The following is an 18520-nucleotide window of genomic DNA, read 5'->3' as shown; positions in this document are numbered from 1 at the left end:
CCGAGACGGGCGGATCACGAGGTCAGGAGATCGAGACCATCCTGGCTAATACGGTGAAACCCCGTCTCTACTAAAAAATACAAAAACTAGCCGGGCGAGGTGGCGGGCGCCTGTAGTCCCAGCTACTCGGAGGCTGAGGCAGGAGAATGCGGAAACCCGGGAGGCGGAGCTTGCAGTGAGCTGAGATCCGGCCACTGCACTCCAGTCCGGGCGACAGAGCGAGACTCCGCCTCAAAAAAAAAAAAAAAAAAACACCTAGGAATCCAACTTACAAGGGATGTGAAGGACCTCTTCAAGAACTACAGACCACTGCTCAGCGAAATAAAAGAGGACACAAACAAATGGAATCAATATCGTGAAAATGGCCATACTGCCCAAGGTAATTTATGGATTCATTGCTATCCCCATCAAGCTACCACTGACTTTTTCACAGAATTGGAAAAAACTACTTTAAAGTTCATATGGAACCAAAAAAGAGCCTGCATAGCCAAGATAATCCTAAGCAAAAAGAACAAAGCTGGAGGCATCGTGCTACCTGACTTCAAACTATACTACAAGGCTACAGTAACCAAAACAGCACGCTACTGGTACCAAAACAGATATGTAGACCAGTGGAACAGAAGAAAGGCCTCAGAAATAACACCACACACCTACAACCATCTGACCTTTGATAAACCTGACAAAAACAAGCAATGGAGAAAGGATTCCTTATTTAATAAATGGTGCTGGGAAAACTGGCTAGCTATTTGTAGAAAGCTTAAATTGGATCCCTTCCTTATACCTTATACAAAAATTAACTCAAGATGGATTAAAGACTTAAATCTAAGACCTAACACCATAAAAACCCTAGAAGAAAACCTAGGCAATACCCTTCAGGACATAGGCATGGGCAAAGACTTCATGACTAAAACACCAAAAGCAATGGCAACAAAAGCCAAAATAGACAAATAGGATCTAATTAAACTAAAGAGCTTCTGCATAGCAAAAGAAACTATCATCAGAGTGAACAGGCAACCTACTGAATGGGAGAAAATCTTTGCAATCTACCCATCTGACAAACGGCTAGTATCCAGAATCTACAAAGAACTTAAACAAATTTTCAAGAAAAAAACAACCCCATTAAAAAGTTGGCAAAGGATATGAACAGACACTTCTTAAAAGAAGACATTTATGCAGCCAACAGACATATGAAAAAATGTTCATCATCACTGATCGTCAGTGAAATGCAAATCAAAACCACAATGAGATACTATCTCACAACAGAATGGCAATCATTAAAAAGTCAGGAAACAACAGATGCTGGAGAGGATGTGGAGAAATAGGAATGCTTTTACACTGTTGGTGGGAGCGTAAATTAGTTCAACCATTGTGGAAGACAGTGTGGCAACTCCTCAAGGATCTAGAACTAGAAATACCATTTGACCCAGCAATCCCATTACTGGGTATATACCCAAAGGATTATAAATCATTCTACTATAAAGACACATGCACACATATGTTTATTGCAGCACTATTCACAATAGCAAAGACCTGGAACCAACCCAAATGTCCATCAGTGATAGAGTGGATTAAGAAAATGTGGCACATATACACCATGGAATACTATGCAGCCATTAAAAAGGGTGAGTTCAAGTCCTTTGCAGGGACATGGATGAAGCTGGAAACCATCATTCTAAGCAAACTATCACAAGGACAGAAAACCAAACACTGCATGTTCTCACTCATAGGTGGGAGCCAAACAATGAGAACACATGGACATAGGGTAGGGAACATCAAACACTGGGGCTTGTTGGGGTTGGGGGCTAGGGGAGGGATAGCATTAGGAGAAACTCCTAATGTAAATGATGAGTTGATGGGTGCAGGAAACCAACATGGCACATGTATACCTATGTAACAAACCTGTACGTTGTACACATGTACCCTAGAACTTAAAGTATAATAAAAATAAAAAAGTATAATTGGATTGTTTGTAATACAAAGGATAAATGCTTGAGGTGGTGGATACCCCATTTACCTTGAAATGATTATTATACATTGTAGTCCTGTATCAAAATATCTTATGTACCCCATAAATATAAATACCTACTATATACCCACAAAAATTAAAAGTTAAAACTTTTTGAAAAAAAGGAGAATGGGACACAAACAGGCACAGGGAGAAAATCACATGAAGATACCAGAAGAAAATGGCCAACTACAAGCTGACAATAATTACCCTCAGAAGAAATCAAACCTGTCAACACTCGATCTTGGACTTCTACAAAGCCACTTTTGCCAAATGAAGTAACATTCACAGGTTTTGGGAATTAGGACATGAACATATCTTTTGAGAGGCTACCATTCAGCCCACTACAGCTGTTTGTAAAAAGAAGCAAGCCTCCTGATGGAAGTAAATGTTACCTTCTCAAGAAAATAAATAAATAAACAAGACAAAAAACACCCATTCCAATGTATAGGAAATACTGGAAACAGAATGCTACAAGGATGTAATAAAAATTACATCTTTGTCATTTTTTTCCCAGACTGCAGGAAACTCTACAGAACAAAAACCCAGTTTCTTCAACAATTAAATTGCAAGAGGGAGAAAAGGAGAGATAGATGAAGAAATGTGTAGAGGAAAGGAAACCTAAACAGCATTGTGCAGTTGCACTGTGGGGGCTATATTTGTATCCTGATTTGTAAAACTTTTTTGTAAAAAAGGAAACAATCAGGGAAATTTGAGAACTTGTTGCTTTATAAGTACTTACTGTAAATTGTAATGTGGATATATTTTCTTAAAAGAATCCTTATCTTTTAGATGTACTGAAATATTTATAAATTAAATGATACGTCTGGAACTTGTTTCAATATAATTAGGGGTGGAAGAGGTAGATGGGCTTAAGATGAAAGAATATTGGTCATAAGGGGATGTTTTGGAAACGGGGTGATGAAGACATGAGGATACATTCTACTGTTGTCTTTACTTACATGTGTATTTGAAATTTTCCGTAATAAAGAGTTTAAAATTTAAAAGGTTGAAACCTCCTCCTCAAGAGAAACAAAACAAAAAGATTAATAGTGCTTGAGGACAGGTTTGGCAGCTAGAGAGGTGATCCTCTTAACTTTTCTGCATGGTGATTAGAGAGGCTCTGAGGGCTGTGTAATGAGCTTTCACAGCTATTCTAGCTTAAAACTGGAATCCAAGAAGAGAACAAAGTACATTTCTCTTTGAGAATATGTTTATTCAGCCAGCCTTCCCAGACCATATTCTAACAACTCCTCACCTCATCTCACCCCATCATTGGCCTGGATTAAATATCACCTTGTTCTCTTCCCATACCCTCTACACACTCCATGGTGTATTTTAATTATGTAGTCTGTTTGGTTCACCCAGTTTCCATATTATAAATTCTTTGAAGATACTAACCTTGTTTGTTCATCGTATTCATCTATATATCCCCCTCATCCCTGGGTTTCATGTTGGACCTGGTAAACTCTCTCAATAAATGGTTGGTAGAGTGAGGGGGTGGGAAGCAATAGAGAACTGGGATTGCACTGGTAAACAAAATGCAATATACACCTACTATTTTTTGTATCTCCTCAATTATCCCTTTTCCCAGGACTACTAAATTAGAGCTACAGAGTTACTTTGAACTTTTTTTTTCTTCTTCTGCCCATCTTCTAGCAGAGGTGCTAATGGGCTATAATATACTGCAAATGAAAGATAAGTAAGGGGTAAGCGATGTGTTAGCAAAATAGAAAGTGGGGTGCCCCATCAGATGCCGATTTCCACTCTTTCCCAAGGTATGTAAATACAATGAATTTTTTTCAGATGGCTGCCTTTCTGTGCTATTTGTTCTTCTGCTTTCTGTGTATCAGAATTCTTCTTTTATAGAAATTCCAGGCTGGGCACAGTGGCTCACGCCTGTAATCCCAACACTTTGGGAGGCCGAAGTGGGCGGATCACGAGGTCAGGAGATCGAGACCACACTGGCTAACACGGTGAAACCCTGTCTCTACTAAAAAAGTACAAAAAAATTATCAGGGCGCAGTGGCAGGTGCCTGTAGTCCCAGCTACTCGGGAGGCTGAGGCAGGAGAATGGCATGAACCTGGGAGGCAGAGCTTGTGGTGAGCTGAGGTTGCTCCACTGTACTTCAGCCCAGGCAACACAGCAAGACGCCATCTCAAAAAAAAGAAAAGAAAAGGAAATTCCTTTCTAGCCTGTCTTCTTGATATGCTGTAAGATGGTAATTAGTGTGTAACCTCCTCAAGAAGGTGCTGAGAAATACTCTACAAACACTATTTGGTGCTGTGGATAGGATTATCTGGCAGTTTCCTAGTGGATGGCAATGGCCATGAAACAGACTTTAAGAGGCCCATAAAATTTTAGAGCTGGGAGAGATGGAAAAGACCAATGTGCTTCCTTATGTGTACCCTGTTCTGTATTACACAGAATAGATTTTTGTGTAAAAACTATCTTCTTGCCTTCTTAAGGTTTTGTATATTGTCCAGTTCCCAAATCTGATCTAGTTTCTAAACTATCACTTTCCAAATTTATTTTTGAGAAAATAGGACAGATAAATAATAACCATAAAATGAAAAATAAAATGTGTAACATCATTTCTTTCTTACCACAGTGTTGGATGATTTCTCATTTGTATAGAAAACAGCAGAATAAATCTTAAACTTAATAATGTAATTGGACATTTTAACCTCATTAAAGACCTAAAGATATTTTATTTTCTCTTTAGGTGGTACGGGACTACAATCTTCAACTGTTTTTGCAAGAGAATGCTGTATTTCACAAACCCCAGCCCTTCCAGTTCCAGCCTTGTGACAGTGATACTGTAAGGGAATTACAGATTTTCATTTCATGTGTTGTTCAATTGTGTTTGTGCTCAAGTAACAGTTATCCTTGGTGTAGACAGACAGAAAAAACTGAGTATATCTCATCAATTTTATAACGAAACTGTAAGGATGCAGAATAATGATGACTTTTTTTTCTGAATTGTGGCCAAGAAACTCAGTGTCTTTATGCTAACAACCTTCTACCAAATGAGATTAAGTTATAAGACAAGTTTCTGAAACCTGAAAACATCTGAGGGAAGAAGAAAAATATTCAATACATTTACTCAAATGTAAATTATATTTTCCCTGAAACTCTTCTTTTTTTTTTTTTTTTTTTCCGAGATGGAGTTTTGCTCTGTCACCCAGGCTAGAGTGCTGTTTTCAGTCTCAGCTCACTGCAAGCTCTGCCTCCCGGGTTCATGCCATTCTCCTGCCTCAGCCTCCCCAGTAGCTGGGATTACAGGCACCCACCACCAGGCCCGGTTAATTTTTTGTATTTTTAGTAGAGTTGGGGTTTCACCATGTTAGCCAGGATGGTCTCAATCTCCCGACCCCGTGATCCGCCCATCTTGGCCTCCCAAAGTGCTGGGATTACAGGCGTGAGCCACTGCATCCGGCCTCCCTGAAACTCTTTATGTTGTACCCCTCCAAAGAAATCAGTGGTCAAATTTTAACCAGAATAGGCCAGGCGCTGTGGCTAACGCCTGTAATCCCAGCCCTTTGGGAGGCCGAGGCAGGTGGATCTCCTGAGGTCAGGAGTTCAAGACCAGCCTGGCCAACATGACGAAACCCTATCTCTACTAAAAATACAAAAATTAGCTGGTCGTGGTGGTGGGCACCTGTACTCCCAGCTACTTGGGAGGCTAAAGCAGAAGAATCACTTGAACCTGGGAGGCGGAGGTTACAGTGAGCCGACCCCACCACTGCATTCCAGCCTGGACGACAGAGTGAGATTCCATCTCAAAAAAAAAAAAAAATTTAACCAGAATAGAATTAATAAATGGAATAATGAACATGTGTATGAAGTATTTTGGTTGGTCTTATAAAAGATTATAGGCCTTTTATAATTCCTTTCAGATTTCTTAGAATATTAAACCTCAAATTAGCAATTTTTTGTAATGCCCCTACATCGCTGCCATTTTTTTTATTGTGGCAGAATACACATAACACAAAAATTACCATTTTAACCATAGTTAAAGGGTAAGATTGATTCACTGTCACTACATTTCCAATGCTTTGCCCTTCATCGCTTTAAAAAGAAATCCTGACCCCATTAAACGGGCACTCTCCCTGTGCCCCTCCCTTCAGCCTGTGACATCATTAATCTATTTTCTGTCTGTGGATTCTAACTGGCAATTTTTGTTTTTATTTTCACTTATTTTTTATTATTATTATTTTTATTTTTATTTATTATTATTATTTTATTTTTGAGACAGGGTCTCACTGTCACCAGGGCTGGAGTGCAGTAGTGTGATCTCGGCTCACTGCAACCTCGCTCTCCTGGGCTCAAGTGATCCTCCCACGTCAGCCTCTCGATTAGCTGGGACTACAGGCAGACACCACTATGCCTGGCTATTTTCTTTGTATTTTCAATAGAGATGGGGGGTCTCACCATGTTGCGCAGGCTGGTCTCAAACTCCTGAGTTCAAGCGACCCACCCACTTTAGTCTCCCAAAGTGCTGGGATTATGGGTGTGAGCCACAATGCCCGGCCCCAGTTGGCAGTTGTTTAAAAGCATACAGTAATCGTCCTTGAGTTTATGGGAAATGTTTGCCGTTATTTAAATTTTTAAAAAAGAACAAAAATTCTAATTTGGTAACATAGAATTGAAATTTAACTTCTGCAAAATGAAAAGGCACATGTTGGCATTATTAGCACATTCTCTCAATGTAGGCAAGCCAAAAGGACAGTCAAATTATATTCATAAAGTATTTTGGTAAATTTAGAACCAGAGCCAGAGGAGTTTGTGATATAGTTCCAGAGTTTAATGGTATCAGTTTAATAGAAACACATTTGCCAGAGATATCTTCATTACTTTTCTTACACTTTAAGTAGCTCTGTTAGCAGCTATATAAAGAAGTGTAGGAAATCAGCATTTCCCTCTATATTACAACCTTTGCCCTTTGTCGTAGTGCTTTTTTTAAATAAAATCAGCTTTTGGCAATGACTTACTCACGTTCTCCTGGGATTTGATTTCTTCGAAGCCTGGGAGGGATGAAGCAGAGCATTAGAAGATACAGGGTACTAGCCGGGCAAGGTGGCGGGCGCCTGTAGTCCCAGCTACTCGGGAGGCTGAGGCAAGAGAATGGCGGGAACCCGGGAGGCGGAGCTTGCAGTGAGCTGAGACCCGGCCACTGCACTCCAGCCTGGGTGACAGAGCCAGACTCTGTCTCAAAAAAAAAAAAAAAAAAAAGAAGATACAGGGTATAGACAAGTTTGTCAAGCTTGACTTAAAATTATGACTAATTTGATGTTATTTTATCATTGCTATTTTCCATAACAGTGACTCTCATCTCACTTTTTCCCAGCCCAACTACAGCCCTAAATCCTTTGTTTCTAAACACTGTGCTAAATGTTTTTAGGTGTTGTGTCCTTGTTTGCCTTACATTTCTAACTCTATGCTATGTTTTTTGTCCTTGTGCAATCTTTACTGGGCAGAGTTTAAAAGCCGCCCAACTGGTGGATATTGAGCTCTCCCCTGTCAGTGCTCTGAGAATGACCATAGCTGAGGTATTGGGGTGTGGGTCAAGGGCGGGAGGGATGGGACGTGTGGGTTTGCATGTTAATGAAGGGTGGGACCTGGTGTTGTATGTATATACATGTATAAGGGGCTCCTAATGCACCAACTGTGTTTTCTCTTATAAATTAAGAATTTCCTTCCCTGTTTATAGTGAAGAAATTGAGCTTCTCATTTTTCATCTTGTGTGAATCACCTTAATTTTCTTCAGTGGGTGTGCTGGAGAGAACCTTACAGCTAATCTTGTCTTTATTAAAGGGGAAACTGTAGCCTAGTAAGGGAGACTTGTCCAGAGTCATATGGTAAATTAATGACATGTTACTATGGTGATTGCAATGGTAATGTTATTTCTGCTCTGCTATTCTGTCTTCTAAGAAGAAATGTGCAGGACTTGGGAAGCAATTAGTTTTTTCACAATGGAAAAAGATAAATGCCTATGATTTTAAAAAATCATTCCATACCTTTAATCATTTAAAAAGTCTTTTTTTTTTTTTTAAAGACAGGGTCTTACTCTGTCTCCCAGGCCAAAGTGCAGTGGCATAATCACGGCTCACTGCAGCCTCAACCTCCTTGGCTCAAGCAGTCCTCCCACCTCAGCTTCCTAAGTAACTGGGACTACAGCTAATTTTTATTTTATTTTATTTTATTTTTATTTTTGGTAGAGAGGGGATGTCACCATGTTGCTTAGGCTATCCTTGAACTCCTGGGCTCAAAAGATCCTCCTGCCTCAGCCAGACATTTATTATTGTCTGGCTCTGATTATAATCATCCTAGTGGATATGAAATAGTATCTCGTGGTTCTGGTTTGCATTTCCCTAATGACTAATGATGTTGAGTATCTTCATGAGTGTATTAGCCACTCATATATCTTCTTTGGTAAAATGTCTATTCAAACCTTGTTTCTTTTTTTTATTGGATTGTGTCTACTTGTTATGGATTAGATCTTGAAGATGAATTGCAGTTTACTATGCAAAGAGGGAGAAACAACATGCCAGGAAGCGAAAACAAAAATTGAAAAGAATAAAAATAATAGGTGACATTCATTGAACATTTATTTCATGCTAGACATTTTTCTAATGGCATCACCTATATTAATTTATCTCACAACAACCCTATATTGTAGGTGCTATTTTCAATCCTTCTTTTACAGTTGAGGAAACTAAAGTTAAGAAATCTGACTGGGTGCAGAGGCTCACGCCTGTAATCCCAACACTTTGGAAGGCCAAAGTGGGTACATTGCTTGAGCCCAGGAGTTTGAGACTCCTGGGCAACATGAGCCTGGGCAACCTGGCGAAACCCTGTCTCTAAAAAAAATAAAAATTAAAAAATACAGAAAACTAGCTGGGCATGGTAGCACACACCTGTAGTCCCAGCTACTCAGGAAGCTGAAGTGGGAGGATCACTTGAGCCCAGGAGGTGGAGGTTGCAATGAGCCGTGATCATGCCACTGCACTCCATCCTGGGTGACAGAGCAAGACCCTGTCAAAAAAAAAAAAAAAAGAAATCGAAAGAAAGAAAAGCAATTTGCTTTGCTCAAGGTCACTCAGCTAATAAGCGTTAGAGCCAGAAAAGTTTGAAAGTACATAACTGTACCTGAAATAGCAAGTAGACTTGGTGATGAAAGTGGGATGCAACCAGGTGTTATTTTTGAGTTTTATATATGATGGTAAATGGAGAACTATGTACTCAGGTAAGATAGTAATAGGATGAGACCCATTGCAGGGGCAGGACAGTATTGTTCTTTTATTTTGAATTTTATAGTTTGAGTTAGGAATTTTGAACTGCTTATGGGTTTAAAACATTTATTTTTCATTTACTAAGCACTTACATATACTTTGCATATGCCTTTGCCTTACAGACAAGAGAATTCAGCAAATATTTTATCTAAATTTACATAAGATATAGTTAGGAAAGTTATAGGACTTTTAAAAGTTACCACTGTGATAAAATGTAAGTCTTAATTTCTTCTGATTTTCATAAACTGTCTTAAATTTTTTTTAACTTTTTAATATAACCCGTTTCCAACTAAACTGTTTTCCCTACAAAAGTCCAAGACACCCAGTTGAATATGTATAGTCACAGTATTATTAGGGTAATTTAATTAGGGCTTTTTTGGGTAGAATTTTAGTATTAACCAAAAGATGACTACAAGTGACAGTGACCAATGGCAAGCTTTGTCTTATGAGGTAACTTAATAGCTGTCTCATGGTTAATACTGAAGGATTTTCTTATCTATATTTCCATAAGAGAGTTACTGATTTCTAAAGTGTTCTTTCTTTATATCTTCAATTATCATTTCTCAGATGATACCAGAAAGCCAGAGCTCTTTCTAGAAAAAGCAAAATACATCTTTTTTTGCTGAAATGACTTTTTAATGCAGAATTATTCTGAGGAGGATATGTAATGTGCCTTTAAATCTTCCTCTCTATAATAAGGATATTCTGTGAGAGAGAACTGACAAGCACATTTATTAGGATCTCAGTGTTAGAGTCATTCAGCTGACACATGGATCACACTGGGGTTAGTGATTCATACAGGTGGTGTACAATGGAGAAAACATGAGTTTGGGTGTCTCAACTAGCAGTTTATTTACATATATTTCACTTTTGTGATTCAGCTTCCTCATGTGTAAAATAACAACAGTTGTCCCTTGGTATCCATGGGGGATTGATTCTAGGAATCTCTTCGTGTACCAAAATTCACAGACGTTCAAGTCTGCTATATAAAATGATGTAATATTTGCATATAACCTATGCACATCCTTCATATACTGTAAATCATCACTAGATTATAATCCCTAATACAATGTAAATACTCTGCTAATAATGGTCCTATTACATTGTCTAGGGAATAAGACAAGGAAAAAAAGTCTGTACATGTTCAGTACAAACACAACTATCCTTTTTTTTTGCTCTTTTTAAAAAATATTTTTGATCCACAGTTGGCTGAATCCACAGATACAGAACCCACAGATATGGAAGAACAACTATACCTTATTTGTTTGAAAATTAAATAAGATACTAAGCATTTGACTCAATCCCTGACATACTGAGTCAGAATAGATGTTGACTGACTTCAGCATTTTTTGGTTTTTTTTTTTTGTTTTTCTTTTTTTGTTTTTTTTAGTATTTTCCCCCTAATTGCTACAGGAAATACCAAATATCAAATGTAGAAGACACTACAAATCTTGAAATACTTGCAATACTTTTGCAGTCATGATCCCTAGCTCTCAACTCCCTCATTGGATTGATCACTGAGAGTCCCTTGGGACTTTTGTTGTCCTACTTATTCCACAAAGAGGATCTCATCAACGTCCCTCTTGGCAGTTTGTACATCTGAAAGGCAATTTATTTGGACTAATTTTAAGTATATGACTTGTACTTTTTAACACCTCTGCCCTACATACATCTCAGTGACCCATCCCTTCATTACCAGAACTAGTGATGAGTGCCATTAGGGGCATTTTCTCACATCCTGTGAAAAAGGATAAAGTGAAGCTGGGATGGGAAATAATACAGGAAACATGCATGTCCACAAAACTTGGGTAAGTATGATCTATACAGGCAGGAAAAACAAGGAAACTTTCTTAAGTTTCCCAGTTGAGATGAGAATACCCTTTCCTCTTTACCTTCCTTGAACAGCAAATAACAAGATCTTCACAGATAATGATAGTAAAAAGCTGACACTAAATTTCTGATGTATGATCTTTCCCTGTTATTCTAGATGCTATTTCTGATATTTCATTCTGCCTTCTATAGATGAACAATTATAGTAAGTAAAATGTCCACTTGCTGTAGTTGAGGATTTTTACACATTAAAGTTTTACGTAAGGGGAGTGATTTATGCATCTATTAAAAATAAATATTTGGCAAAAATTTCCCTTGTCTATAAAAGACTACATGGGGTTAATATACTGTGCAGGAAATGTACCTGAAAATTCTCTATGTTATGGGTGGCTCTTTCTGCTTGTAGAAATTTTATATTGCGTATAGCGTTGTCTCGTAAACATGAAAAAGGCTGTGATAGGATTTGTGGGAAATCCTCCTGTTGAGTAAACAGGTACCATCCTCTTACAGATATGCTTGGCACAGTATCCAAAAATGAGAGGCTTTGACTAAAGACATGAGTGTTGCATTTTAGAATTAGCAATACTGACAGTTAAGTGTTCATAGTGGTTGTCCTAATTTCTTCAGCGTTTCACAAAAGGCTTTTTGTAAAAAGTCCACCATCTATATGATAGGCCCTCTACTGGTTTAGTCACCTTTCTTCCTGATCTGGTTCCTTGTCTAACCATCCAGAGTAACTAGATCTTTGCTTAGATGCCTTAGTTATGTGCTGACACATAGGAGCCTGGAAGTTCCCCTATCTAGCTTGTGATTATAGTTCTTAAAGCAAAATCTCTGTAAGAGCTACCAAAATAAAGGCATACTCTTCATAAGGCTGTTGATCTAACCATGCCTGTAGGTGTGTTCTCGAAAGTGTTAGACACAATGTTTTTATTGCCATTTTTGTTTTACTTTTATGTCATTACTCAGGGACATATTTTTTGCTAAGGTTTGCCTTTGATACTCTAACCCAAGACAAAAGTATAGCTCCTTTCAGAGTTCTCATCATTTCTTCACCCCAGCCTTAATGGGTATATTCCTTTTCCCCAGGTGTCCAGAGTTTTCTAGAATTGTCCCAAGGCTCAGTCCACACCAGTTCTTCTCCAGCGTACTTTCCTGAGAGACCAGGCACACTCAACAATTATCTAGATGAGTTCCCACTTCTTTCCAAGTGAAGGTTCTGCTATCCTAGCATAGTCAGAATAAATTAAATTATGTCTCTTAAGAGGCAGTGTTCCACTCCTCTTCAAGGTGTGTGGCATATTTGAAATATGTGACTTAGAAGTCTACAGTCTCTTACCAAAAGCCTTGGGCCAAATATATTTCAAAACTCAGAATTTTCCAGATTTTAGAAAAGTGACCCATATACCATACATTGCATAAAATCCTGAGCATTGTATGGGGAAGCACCCTGTGATCAAACATTTTTGCAGTGAAACGTATGAATATTTTCATTCATATATGTACATATGAAAGAAAAAATCTATAAATAACCTCTTATTAGTTCAAATCACATTTTGGCTCAAGTGAGTTCTGGCTCCAAACTTACCAAAAAATACTTACTCTTTTTCAGAGCATTTTGAATTTCAGAATTGTGGGATTGTGAACCTGTACAAACATGTTGTTGGAATACAATAACCTACAGAGATCCAGATGCTTTTTACTTGAAGAAGTCCTTTTGAGAACAAATAATTAATAACTTTATTGAAATAATTAACCATATATTAATATACTTCATAAAGAATAAGATAGATCCAATATTTAACTCAATATATTAATATATATTTTTTGAGAAGCTCTGTCACCCAGGCTGGAGGGCACAATCATAGCTCCTGGCAGCCTTGATCTCCTGGGCTCAAACAGTCCTTCTGCCTCAGCCTCCCATTGATAGGACTACAGGTATGTGCTAATTTTTTTTTTAAGAGCTGGGGTCTAGCTATGTTGCCCAGGCTGGTGTCAAACTCCTGGCCTCAAGCAGTTTTTCTGCCCTTGGCCTACCAGAGCCCTGGGATTGTAAGTGTGAGCTCCTGTGCCCAGCCCCAATATATTTCTTGTCTCTCAGTAAACTGAAAAATGTAAGTAGTACAAATTCCCTGAATGAGGGTTAATTAGCATGTTATGCCATTGGCCTAACAACCCCAACACTATCTTTTTTTGAAATGAGTTGGAATGCTAGTATTTTACTATGTCAGTGATTTTCATTCATCATACATGACCATCTCTTTTCCTCTCCTTGAAATGGTTATATTTTAGTAACAGAGTTAAAAAACAATTACTGTTTTCTTCTGTGAAGTCAGCTTTTCTTGCCCTGCTCACTCCACTCAGATATCTGAGCCTTCTATGCATTTGTATTAACCTTAAAGTAAACCAAAGTCATATCTTGAGAGAGTATCTAAGGACAAAATAGTTAAGATGACTTAAAGACTAATATATGAAGAATATTGGAATGCTGATTTCCTTAATTTAGTTCCTTAAAGTTATTTAACAACTTTATGACTGTTGAAAAGACTTTAATATTTTATTCTAAAGGGACTAGGGATTTTTAAAAATTTATTTATTTATTTATTTATTTATTTATTTATTTTGAGACAGAGTCTCCCTCTGTAGCCCAGGCTGGAGTGCAGTGCCATGATCTCGGCTCACTGCAACCCTCTGGCGCCACACGCCTGGCTAATTTTTGTATCAAATACAGGAAAAATGTTGGACTGGGCATGGTGGCTTATGCCTATAATCCCAGCACTTTGGGAGGTCAAAGTAGGAGGATCATTTGAGGCCAGGAGTTTGAGATGGCCTAGGTAACATAGTGAGATCTCATCTCTACTAAAAATCAAAAAAATTATCTGAGTGTAATGGCATATGCTGTGGTCTCAACTACTTGGGATGCTGAGGTGGGAGGATCGCTTGAGCTCAGGAGGTCAAGGCTGCAGCGAGCCATGATTGCACCACTGCACTCCAGCCTGGGCAATAGAGTGAGACCCTGTCTTCCAAAGAAAGGAAAAATGTTACAAGAATGAACTAGGCCAGGCGTGGTGGCTCATGCCTGTAATCCCAGCACTTTGGGAGGCCAAGGACAGGTGGATCACTTGAGGACAGGAGTTCAAGACCAGCCTGGCCAACATAGCGAAACCCCATCCCTACTAAAAATACAAACAATTAGCTGGGCATGGTGGTACATGCCTGTAATCCCAGTTACTCCAGAGGCTGAGGAACAAGAACTCTTGAACCCGAGAGGCAGAGGTTGCAGTGAGCTAAGATCGTGCCACTGCACTCCAGCCTGGGTGACAGAGTGAGACTCTGTCTCAAAAAATAAAAACTAAAGATAAAATAAATTTGCCAGCGTTTTAAAAAGAAGCAGTCATTATGGTTTCTTTGTTAGAATCAACCACTGCTAATACCACTGTCTTAAAAAAAATTATCGGCCACGCACGGTGGCTCACACCTGTAATCCAAGCTGAGACTACAGGCACGTGCCACCACACCCAGCTAATTTTTTGTATTTTTAGTAGAGACGGGGTTTCACCATGTTGACCAGGATAGTCTCGATCTCTTGACCTTGTGATCCACCCGCCTCGGCCTCCCAACTTGAACCTGGGAGGCGGAGGTTGCACTGAGCCGAGATCATGCCACTGCACTCCAGCCTGGCCAACAGAGTGAGACTCCGTCTCAAAAAACAAAACAAACAAAAACATAATTATCTATACTAGATCCTGATTTATATTTATCTTTGATAGTGAAGGTGGTATTGGAACATTTCTCTGTGTATTGTTTAATACCCTGGGCTGTATTCGCCTTGTATGAAATTCTCAGTTGTCAAGACCTCTGTCTCAGGAGCTTCCACATGTATTCCATGGCTTGATTTCAGAATTCATGAAAAGGATAAATTAATTTGAATTTTAGTTTTGTGTCATTCCCTACCCAAAGGATCTCAAAGTCACATCTTCCAATCAGTGGCATTAGTTATCTGTCCTGATCTTTGGACTCCCAAGTCTTAGTAAACACATAAAAAATAAGGGAAAAGCTCTATCTTGAGCTTAGTGAATACTCAATAAGAAGGTATAAATTCTGTAAGGCAAATTGGGTTATGGCCCATCTGCAGCCAGCACACAATTTAAACTCCTTTACCTATTCCTAAAATGCTGCTCAGTAATAAAAATTAAATATCTCTATCAGTTGCCTCCTTTCTCATCCAGCTACTCCCTACAAATTCATTCTCTTTGAGATCTGCCTTAGTCTTTCAATATATCTTCAATCTTTGTTTTGGATTCATTGTTTACGCTATTAAGAACCTAGGAATTATCTGGATTTTCTTATGAACAGTAATGAGAAAATTTTTGTTTCAAGTAATTTTCAATTGGGCCTTTAACATTAACAGTTACCATTACTGGATGCCTAAGATATTATGTAGATACTATACCAGAATGTTTAAAATATGACTTCATTATAACCTACCAACCCTATGGAGATAGGTGACATTTTCACTAGTTTTCAGATGTAGCTACAACTCAGGTAATTAACATGCCTGAGATCATAAAGCTAGTAGTACCATAAAATGGCATACAGTGGATTCAAACTAAGTCTATCTGACTCAAAAACCTATTCTTGGACTCTTCAGAATTTATCTTTCTACTTTTACAGATCACATTCCTCTGACTTTTGTATATTTCATTTGTATCTATGTCCAGAGTTAACCTTTTAATGTTCCTGACTTTGAGAACAGATGTAAATTTGAATGCCCAGATTCATTTGCAAAGCAAAATATAATAATAAAGTTCATTCCCATTAGAATATAAAATGTGAATGTAAAGATGGTTAGGTTTGAATTTTGATTATTTTGCTCTATTTCAATTCATTTGTCATTGTTACAATCTAGCTTTAGCTGAAATATCTGTATAGAACAAAAATTTTTAAACTCTGCCCCATCACAATTCCCCCAACAAAAATATTAATTTTTAAAATCCAGTTTATCAATTTTTACTTACTGTATCAATTTTGAGCTATGAGACCTTGCAAAAGAATTACTAGGCCAGGTGTAGTGGCTCATCCCTGGCATTTCAGCACTTTAGAAGGCCAGGGTGGGAGGATTACTTGAGCCAAGGAGTTCAAGACAAGCCTGGGCAACATAGAGAGACCTTATCTCTAGAAGAAAAAAAAATATTAGCTGGGTATGGTGGCACACACCTGTAGTTCCAGCTACTCAGGAGGCTGAAGTGGGAGAGTCACTTGATCCCAGAGGTCAACGCTGCAGTGAGCCATGATCAGAATTTCTAAAATTCTTTTCATTCTACAGTTTTGCTTCTTTCTATATGAAAAGCCTGTTTGGGTGATTCATATTTTTTTAAAATAAATTCCTAATTGTCTCAATAAAGTTTGTTTTTCAGGGGTCTTTAAGAATTTAGAGAGAATTAAAATAGTTTTGTGTTTAATGGCTCTGATTCTGTAATCAGACAATTAAGGCTGTAACATTTAATATCTAGGACATCCAGGAAAAATTAACCTCTCTGAGCCTTTGTTTTCTTTTCTATAAAATGGTGTGGGACCCACGTCATAAGGTTGTTTATTAAAAAAAGTTATATGAATCACTTTCCGTAGTACCTTGCACAATAGGAGTTAGCTATTAATATTTTTATTTAGATTTTGTGGTTTGTTCTTTGTAAATCAGAATCATAGCATACAGCTAGAAGAAACCCTTGGTGATCATTTGATCTAGCACCCTTATATTTCATATGAAGCCTGGAGAAAGGGCAAAAGCTGACTTTTAAGGTTTGGTGGCAAGTTGATGATGGACCTCTAATGAGTTCCATCTGCCTTGGGGCAGCAGGAGGGGTGCAAGATTGTGTTGCTGTTATTGTATTGTTTTGTTCTTACTTATCTTTAATGATTCTTTACTCACATTGAAACTATTAAGTTGTTTCCATTTTTATTTATGCAATGATTTTATCACCATAGTAGGTTGGCATGAATACATTTTCTTCTTTGCTTACCTTAGCTAGCTTCCTTCTCACTCGGAAAGATAAGTCCGTCACACCCAAAAAGATAAGTCTGCAGTATTAGAGATGATGCTTTTGTGTTCAGCACTGTAAGACAAAAAGTTTATGGTCTTTAATGGTTTTTTTTTTTTTTTTTTTTTTTTGAGACGGAGTCTTGCTCTGCCACCCAGGCTGGAGTGCAGTGGCCGGCTTCAGCTCACTGCAAGCTCCGCCTCCCGGTTCACGCCATTCTCCTGCTCAGCCTCCGAGTAGCTGGGACTACAGGCGCCCGCCTCGTCGCCCGGCTAGTTTTTTGTATTTTTTAGTAGAGACGGGGTTTCACCGTATTACCAGGATAGTCTCGATCTCCTGACCTCATGATCCGCCCGTCTCGGCCTCCCAAAGTGCTGGATTACAGGCTTGAGCCACCGCGCCCGGCGTCTTTAATGGTTTTATACTCATCTTACTCTTCTGGTAACTTTCTGTGACGATAAGACATTGTTTCCAGCAGTAGTGGAGTGTGCCTTATGTTTTGAGTGCTGATTAAGTGAAGGCCTTCTGATCCATCTACAAAGCAGTGGTGGTTGCAATAAGGATAGCAATATTTTTATCTCTGTTCTGTCTTGTGTTGTAGAGCCGACAATTAGAATCAGAAACTGGGACCACAGAGGAGCACAGTCTAAATAAGGAAGCTCGAAAATGGGCCACACGTGTGGCACGTGAGCATAAAAACATTGTTCATCAACAACGGGTAAGTATACGAGAAGGTCCTGGTTACATTCACCTTAAGCCAAATGTCAAACAGTTTAAGGAGCTGAGTTTTATTAATGGAAAAATATTCTATGTGTGTTGTTTTGTTTTGTTTTGTTTGAGACAAGAGGCATGCTCTGTCACCCAGGTTGAAGGGCAGTGGTGTGAACATGGCTTACTGCAGCTTCAACCTCCTGGGTTGAAGCAATCCTCCCACTTCAGCCTCCCAAGTAGCTGGGACCACAGGCACACACCACCATGCCTGGCTAATTTTTTTTTAGGTTTTTTGTAGAGATAGGGTCTTGCTATGTTTCCCAGACTGGTCTCAAACTCCTTTGCTCAAGCATTGTATGTGTTTTTTCTGTACTTTCTCAACACTCAGCAGTGTGCTGTCAGCTATCTATTCATGTTAGAATTTCCTTAAGCCCTCCATCAGCAATACATTAATTCACCTGTTTACCATAAAATTGCCAAAGAAAAGCTGTGATAGTGGGTTATGGACAGGCGAAGAGACATATGTTGAATTAATACAGGTTTTCATCCCTCAAGACATATTTTTTAAAGACACAATTATAGGTTTCATGAAAATATATGTTTGGCTGGGCGCAGTGGGTCATGCCTGTAATCCCAGAAC

At 38.6% G+C, this 18520-nt stretch overlaps 1 protein-coding gene across 1 annotated transcript in view; it reads left to right on the top strand.

Annotated features, from left to right (window-relative positions):
- Positions 1-18520, top strand: part of FCHSD2 (FCH and double SH3 domains 2) — a 332679-nt gene that overhangs the window by 260957 nt on the left and 53202 nt on the right. Inside the window, exons 10-11 of the mRNA XM_033206003.1 lie at positions 4732-4827; positions 17771-17887. Coding sequence (XP_033061894.1) covers positions 4732-4827; positions 17771-17887 — 213 coding nt within the window. The remainder of the gene's footprint in view (positions 1-4731; positions 4828-17770; positions 17888-18520) is intronic.

This window comes from Trachypithecus francoisi, unplaced genomic scaffold (assembly GCF_009764315.1).
Source record: "Trachypithecus francoisi isolate TF-2019V2 unplaced genomic scaffold, Tfra_2.0 Lachesis_group8, whole genome shotgun sequence".
In the NCBI taxonomy this organism is placed as follows: domain Eukaryota; kingdom Metazoa; phylum Chordata; class Mammalia; order Primates; family Cercopithecidae; genus Trachypithecus; species Trachypithecus francoisi.
This window is presented reverse-complemented; position numbering and strand designations above follow the sequence as displayed.